The sequence below is a fragment of the Elephas maximus genome, chromosome X (genome assembly GCF_024166365.1).
Source record: "Elephas maximus indicus isolate mEleMax1 chromosome X, mEleMax1 primary haplotype, whole genome shotgun sequence".
In the NCBI taxonomy this organism is placed as follows: domain Eukaryota; kingdom Metazoa; phylum Chordata; class Mammalia; order Proboscidea; family Elephantidae; genus Elephas; species Elephas maximus.
Window position 1 is genome coordinate 21167781 of NC_064846.1, and position 8226 is coordinate 21176006.

The 8226-nt window shown below is 42.5% G+C and overlaps 1 protein-coding gene across 16 annotated transcripts in view; it reads right to left on the bottom strand.

The window, feature by feature from the left end:
- LOC126068991 (P2R1A-PPP2R2A-interacting phosphatase regulator 1-like) overlaps positions 1 to 6793 on the bottom strand; it is a 147030-nt gene extending 140237 nt beyond the window's left edge. For 14 of the 16 annotated variants that reach the window (XR_007515808.1, XM_049871833.1, XM_049871829.1 and 11 more), the window contains exon 1: positions 6260 to 6451. Coding sequence is in view for 15 of the 16 variants with exons in the window: in XM_049871833.1 (XP_049727790.1) it covers positions 6260 to 6369 (110 nt within the window). In the remaining variant the exon portion in view is untranslated. Of the gene's footprint in view, positions 1 to 6259; positions 6452 to 6624 lie in introns of those variants that run through there. The other 2 variants (XM_049871835.1, XM_049871836.1) reach the window with 2 other exon arrangements.
- Positions 6794 to 8226: the final 1433 nt, after the last annotated feature.

Consider the following 8226-nt stretch of genomic DNA (forward strand, 5'->3'; position numbering starts at 1 on the left):
TAAATTCAGCCACATGTTTTACTACGGCATTCAGAGCTCTCCACAATTTGGCTTCACTTTGGGATTTCATAGACTAGGACAATTTCAAAACAAAAATTTGAGGACAAACATATGGTTGCTACCTTTTTTCTTCTGCCAAGTAAGGTCATTAAAAAAAAAAACCCTATCTACTAACACCATTGTTTCAATTATAAAATGGTATTTGGGTATTAAAGAAAAAAAAGATAGGACTACCAGTCTCACGGTAAACTGCAGCCCTGCTCAGGAAAAGACAATTGGCAACTCCATAGCAACATTATTGAAGTATGCTGTACCTAACTTTTTGAAAAATCAAGGATTGGTGAAGACTTTACCTGGGATCAGCACTGGTCAGCTAATGAACATTTGGTTTTGGTGGTCCTGGCAAAGTCAACCGTTCAGCTCTCTGGAATACACCGACGCTTTCCTGCCTCCATGCCTGCTCCATACACTGGAAATGCTGTACCAGCCATCTATTTCCCTCTTCCAGTCTGCGTCCTATCGATCATTTAAGGCCCATTTCAAATGCCACCATCTCCATAAACCTTCCCCTTATCCCTCACCAATCCTACTGGAATTTCACTCCCTTCTTTGACTTCGCCTAACACTTTCTTTACCTTTAAGTCCTTTGAGTATCTGACTTCCTTACTAAATTAAACGCTTATTGAGCCTTGCTATACATCTTTGCATCATGGTAGTTTGCATACAACAGGCCTCAATTCAATATTTTATGAATGAGAGGATATATGTATGGGTCTAATGTCTACTTTCTTTCCCAGTCATTTTCCATATGATAACAGGGATATATTCCAGCAGTCACTTATAAGGAAGTTGGAGGGACATTAAAATCAAAAAACCAAACCCGTTGCTGTCGAGTCGATTCCGACTCATGGTGACCCCGTATATAAGATTTTCTTGGCTGTGATCTTTACCAGAAGCAAATTGCCAGGACTTTCTTCCGTGACACTGCTAGGTAGGTTCAAATCACCAACCTTTACGTTACTACTTGAGTGCAAAGGAGGAACACTAGTAAGGTACATATTTCTACTTTTTTGGGGGGGGGGTTGGGGAGGAGGTAATTCTCAGTGTCGACAATTCTCTAAATTTTTTTCTGCCAATTTTACTTAATAAGACTTCAATTGAAAAAACAAATTGAGGCAGGTTATGCTTCAACTGGTATGAGTCATTCAACTTGAATTCATAAAACCCTGGGTGATATCTAGAACTGAGTTAAGTACTACTTCCAAATTGGAAACAGTGAAGGTTAATATTGCTGTTTAAACTACAATAGATTTATGTCAGTTATATTCCCAAAGCAATCTTTTTCATGGCCACTATTTCTCCAGGTTTGTAAGAGTTCGATAAACCAAATAGTTGGCAAACATTTACTGCAAAGGGGCAAATAGTAAATATTTTAGGCTTTGTGGCTATAAAAATGGCATGGACTATAAAAATGGCATGGCCTTGGGGGTCGTCTGACCTCGTCTAACATCAGGAGGGGGAGAGGGAATCATTATTAGCATCAACAGGCCAAGGCTGATTCCTGTGAAGCAGAGGTCAGACACACCTCCTCTCTCCAACCTTTTTACCAACTCTTATGCCAGCCGTCCCTCCCATGGCACTCTCTACTTCTCTGCTGGATTCAATAATTTGTTGCAATGGCCACACAGAACTCAAAGACCATACTCAACAGTTATGGGGTTTATTAGGGAAGTAACAGGTTACAGTTCAGGATCAGGAATGACTCAGGATACAGTTCTTCAATGAGGACAGCCTCTTCTCAGCTGTGCCCACAAGCTGGCCTCTCTTTGGCCCTAGGCCTCTCTCTGGCCCATCGGCCTCTCTCTGGCCCTTGGCATCTCAGCTCTTCATCCAGCCTCTTCCCTGCTTGGGCAAGTGTTACAAAGTTCTTTAGCTCTGCCACTAAGTGCCCAGGGGCACCCCATTCTGCCAGGAAGTCTCCTGCCTGAAGGAGCTCAGCTCTCTTACTCTGTGGGTTGGCAAGCCTAGCTCTGCAAACAAGTGCCTGGAGGCACTCCACTCTGCCAGAAAGCCTCAACCCAGAGGCTCTCAGCCCTCTTGCTCCATGGGTTGGCAAACCCACTGTAACTGCCTCACTCTGTAGGCCCAGAAGCCCACTGCACCATCTCACACCAGTCTCGTTGTTCCGCTGACACCATTTCTCTGCTGTTGCTTCTTGCTGCCTTGTGCTGTCTCCAACGTTACAGTTCTCTCTCTGTCTCCTGTATCTAGGAGGATCTCAGCACCGGGACCCTGGGTCCAAAGGACATGCTCCACTCACATTTCTTCTTGGTGGTAGTGAGGTCCCCTCTCTGCTCTGGGATGGGCTCTCTTTTAAGCCCAGCAAAATGGCAAAACTAACCAATCCCCTTGTTACTTGCATGGTCACACCCCCACAATCATGCCACGAACTTCATTTGCATTATTAGCAAGCTGTCCAATCCTCTTGGTCGGCCTCAAGCACCTTATTTGCATAGTCCCACCCAATTATTTGGTGGGAGTTACAAGACGATGGTAAGAAAGGCCATATAAAAGCAATCCATTGTGCCATATTCTGTTATTGTAGTAGAAAAACAGCCATAGGCAACAGTGAATAAACAAATGAGCATGGCTATGTTCCAATAGTAAGTCTCTGAGTAGTTCAAATGGTTAATGTGCTTGCTGCTAACCAAAAGGTTGGTGGTTCAAGCCAAGCCAGAAGGGCCTCAGAAGAAAGCCTGGCAAGCTACCTTCAAAAAATCAGCCACTGAAAACCATATAGAGTACAGTTCTACTCTGACACACATGGGGTCACCATGAGTTGGGGTTGACTTGACAGCAACTGGTTTTTTTTATGTTCCAATAAACCTTTACTTATAAAACCAGGCAGCAGGCTGGATTTGGCCAGCGATTTGTAGTTTGCCTTTCAAAAAACTGAGACAGTAACAGTTTAAACGCAGGGTCAGGCTAGAGCTTGTTAAAGAGGGGAGCCGTTGGCAGAAATCCAAGAACTTAATAAGGATCAGAGAAAGAAAACTGCTACCTTTAAATATACTGTTGTCGACACCAGTAATAATGCCAGCCAATGGGAGGGAGAAAGATTATAAAGAACCAAGAAGTTCAAAAATTTGACGCTGATATTTTTGTTTAACATGAGATGTTCAGAAAAACAGTGCAGGAACTTCTTAAAAACAGTAATGCTTGTATTAAAGAGTTGACATTTAAGAAATAAATCCTGCAAAATGCTTGTGCAAGAGAGGGTCTTTATGTACAGAAAGCATCAAGCAAAATTGGAAAATTACTTGAAAGAGGTGTAAAAATATTTAACAAGCTGTGAATAGAATGCTTTACTGCCAGGTGTAGTTCCAAAGGAGGTGGGGCAACAAGTATTAGAGGTCCACATAAGGGAAAGTGAGAAAAATCAGCAGCAGACATATGCAACTGAAAAGAAATGAGGTAAAAATGAATTCAACTAAGGCTCAGTGTATCCTAGCCTGACCCCAACCTGTGCTACCACAGCACAAAATATGCTCTCAAGGCACGCTGTATATCATTCCTATGTTACTTCTTTTTGATGGACAAGAGTTCCTGGACTTGATCCACTGCGGTTTCTATAACTCCTACTAAAAACAAACAAAGAAACAAAACAAAACAAAAACCACCCATTGCTGTCGAGTCAATTCTGACTCATAGTGACCCTAGAGGACAGAGCAGAACTGCCCCAGAGGGTTTCCAAGGAGCATCTGGTGGATTCAAACTGCCGACCTTTTGGTTAGCAGCTGTAGCTCTTAACCACTATGCCACCAGGGTTTCCTTAACTCTTACTAGATAAACAAAAACAAAAATCCTCACAACTGGACCAACAGGCAACATCATGATAAACAGGGAAAATATTGACGATGTCAAGGATTTCACTTTCCTTGGATCTACAATCAATGCCCATGGAAGCAGTAGCCAAGAAATTGAACAATGTATTGCATTGGGCAAATCTGCTGCAAAAGACCTCTTTAAAGTGTTAAAAAGCAAAGATGTCACTTTGAGGACTAAGGTGTGCCTGACCCAAGCCGTGGTATTTTCAATTGCCTCATATACATGCGAAAGCTGGACAATGAATAAGGAAGAGCTGAAGCCTTAGAATTATGGTGTTGGCAAAGAATACTGAATATACCACAGACTGCCAAAAGAATGAATAAGCTTGTCTTGGAAGAAATACAGCCAGAACACTCCTTAGAAGAGAGGCTGGCATACTTTGGACATGATATCAAGAGGGTCCAGTCCCTGGAGAAGGACATAATGCTTGGTAAAGTTGAGGGTCATCAAAAACAGTAAGATTCCCAATGAGATGGACTGACACAGTGGCTGCAACAAAGGGCTCAAACATCAATTGCAAAGATAGCACAGGACCAGGCAGCGTTTCATTCTGTCTCTATGAGTTAGAACTGGCTGGACAGTACCTAACAATAACAATAGATAAATATGCTATTACCTCCCCCCCACCCCATCCCTTTCCGTACAAATTTTACTTCATGCATCAGGGATCTTAAGCTACAGATTTAACACTGTTAACTATGCTCTAATATATATGATAAAAACATCAAATCCTTTGCAGAACAAAGCTAGTCATGAACGGATTAACAGAAATCCTTTGCAGAATGAAGCAAGTTATGAATGGATTAAGAGATCACTCCCTTTGCTCCCAGGACTTTGGGGATTAGGGAAGGGGGGTTCCCCCCAATGGTAATGTTTAATATATTAAACAGATCCACATTTTCCATCAAGAATACGCCCTCCATCTATTTGCAACCTGTTTCTTCTTTTCATAAAGCCTTCCAATAAAACCAACATTCTCCCCAACTGCTTTCTTCCACTAACAGAGTGGGTCCCATAGCAATTCATTTATTTACAAAATTCTGAGTTTATAAAATGCTGTTCTCAGCACAACATGCAGAGCCCCCCCCCCGCCATTTTTCTATCTGCCTATGTAAATAAGGTAATACATTATTTTGGGGTCAATCTTAGTTTATTTTTCACTTTGTGACAATATATTCTCCTCTACCACAGATGACCGGGAAACTGGACTTGTTTAGAGTTAATCAGTTGAGATGTTGATTAGTATAGTAGATGAAACTAGTTTAGGAGTCAGGAAACACGGCATTGGCTTTAGCACTAAATACGTCACTTTGGAGATATATTTGGGCCTCAGTTTCCTCATATGTTAAAAAAAAAGGAAGGTAGATCTGGTCTCTTAGTTCCCTTCTAATAGTCTATGATGTAAATCACAACTATCAAGTGGTATGATGGCAGCAAGAGCTGAGGAACATACGCAGTGAATGCATACATTTGTAGACATTTTTACAGTATCTAGAAAACCTGCCGGATTCAAACTGGTGACCTTTTGGTTAGCAGCCATAGCACTTAACCACTACGCCACCAGGGTTTCCAGAAAACCTTATGATGCTGGGATGTGGAATCCAAGACTTCACTTTAAAGCTTTAGTCACACCAGACCTTTGGATATGTGCGGGAAATACAGTTAATCATCATTTAGGGCAGTGTTTCTAAATCTTTTTGCTGTTGTTGTCCTTACTGGCCCTCTAAGGAGTCTTTTTAGACTTTTTTTTCTCCCTAATCACCCACCCACCATAAAATTTTAATACCACACATATACGTAATATCTCTTTATGTATATCTATGCTTCATACACAAAAAGAGTAAGATTTTTTTGCCCCCCCCCACAAGACCAGTTTTCGCCCCCATTGAGAATGCATAATTTAGATCAAGTTTCTGTGGTACCTGAACTGTTTTGAAATAAAAACTAGGAATAAAAAAAAGAGGTCAAACTTATTTGCCTGACAACAATTTCTACCCCTAGTGCGCTGGCCGTGAAGGTCGGAGGTGACAAAGCAGCTGACAGAATGAAAAAAAAAATTAGTCATCACAGATCTGGAAGGGGAGGGGCGCCTCAGTTACTTCAAAGGGGCGTGGGTAAAAGATGGGATGAAGTTCGAAAACGTCGTGTTCCACACTACTTGGTAGCTGTTTTTGGGTCCAGGTGGACAGTCAGAAGAGGAAGTTCAGATTTAGATGCGTGTCAACCCCAGGGTGAGTGTGCGCTCTATCTCCCACCCCCCCCCGAGGGTGGGAACTGGGATGGGAATGCTATTGGAAGTCACTTTCTCCAACGCTTCCCAGCCCTTCCCCTCCTACTCCCTTCCCTCCCTCAGTATCTCAACCCTGCTCACCCAAGACCACTGATCAAAGGTGCACTGCTGGATCTTCTCAGGATGTTGCAGTCTGTGGTAGTTGAACTAGGGAGCATCTCCAGGTCTAGTTCCATTTGCTGTCGTGCCATGTCGATGTCAAGGAAGCCACTTCTTAGTTCGAAGTTCTCAAACCTTTTAGTTTCCCGTTCACATATGGGCAAGTTGGCTGGGTAGGGGTTGGGGAAAGGGTGTAGGGAGAGGAAAAGGGGAAAAGAAGAAGAGAGGAGGAAGCTCTCAGACGCGGGGGTGCTCGTCTGTGCAGCCCAGCATCCCTAACACCAATGGGTACAAGGTGGGACAGGACTGGCCCTGCACCTCCTTCCTCCTAAGCTCCGAGCCCCTACCGCTGAGAAGGTCCTCCACCTCCACGTCTCTAATGGAAACGGGGGAATCTATTGTTTCGGCCACCTCCGAGAATCGCACTCCTTTGTCTCGCTCACCGATAACAAGCCGAAGGAAGCCTCTCCAGCCAAAACAAAAACTACAACCTGCCGCCTTTGAGAATAAATTGGGGCCCGCCCCTCTGCGCATGCGCCCTGCGTCCCGCCCCGCGACGCCTGCTTACTACGGAAGCAATTAGCGTCATTAAAGGCGCCTTTGCCAGCCTCGGCTGGGGCGCCACCATGGTTCAGGAGCAGCCTCTTTTCCCGAGCTGTTTCCTCCCCTCTCCCGAGAGCCAACACACTGAGATTGTTCCTGAGCAGTTCATCTGCTACTTTGTTAATCCTGTAACGGTTTCGTTAACTTTTAGCAAAGAAAGGGTGGGAGGAGTAAACTGTGTAGGAGCTCCAGCCTTTCTGCCCCATGTCTAATACTCATTCTACTGATTATTTTACTTTCCAAAGAGTTTGTTAAGATTCTTGGCAGATAGTAAGGTTTAATAGAAAGATATTGAGTGAATAGGCAAATAAAATATCACACTTGAGCATTAAAGATACCTAATTTTTAAAAAATCTAAGTATAATAATACTAAGAAACTAGGTATTATAAAACAACAAGAAGAATTAAGAGACTGTTCCTGGAAAAGAGGTAGTAGTATAAAATGGTTGAACATATGAGATGGCGATTAGTTTCCAGCTGTTACCAAAGAGGAAGAGTTTTCTTTAAAGTGCAGCAACATATCAGGAAACCAAAACCTGCAAGGATGTAGACAGGATTCATAGTATATACACACGCTGGGATGTCAAAAGGAAAAAGTGCTACAAAATCAGAATTCTGTGTGCTACAGTGGCAAACAATATTTAAAGAAATTATATTTACTTCTTCTCATTTCTACCCACACATTATTATGTGTTTCTTGATAAGCTCTTTCTGTTCCATAGCAGTATGTCCTGATCTTGGATTGCTGGTTTGCTTAGATCTGTACCTTGACACTTCTGTTATTCTTACCTTTGTATGTCTCAGTCTGCTGCCATCTGTCCCCAGCCTCTTACTTATAAACCGTGTCCCACAAATGTGTCACAATCAGCTCTTTATTGTACTAGTTTTCATGGCTACTTTTAACCTACATTTTTTTTAGCCTTTAGTTATTACAAAAGTAAGTTAAACTCATGCTCACAAACCACAAGCGCCCCAACCCTCCCGAAAGACTTATCTTAAAGGTAAAAGAAACTACATAGGCAAGAATCATGTGAATAAAACCTAGACGTGATGGCCAAGACAGCATCCTTCGTCTCACATATCCTTGAGTTTCTTCTAAACTGTTAAACTTCTGAAAGTCAGGGGTTCTACTAAATTGTTTGACTCCTCAGAGTTAGGGACTGTGCATGTGGTCAACAAATGATTATTTAGTAGCTTTTGTGAACAAAAGAAGGTACTGTACCTTTTTGAGCAGATGTGGGTTGCTGAGACATTGAGATAAAAACAGATACACGAACTGCTCAAAAACAGAGACTATTGCTTCTAATTTAGCTGGGGGAAAATACAGGCAATTTAGGGGAAACTAT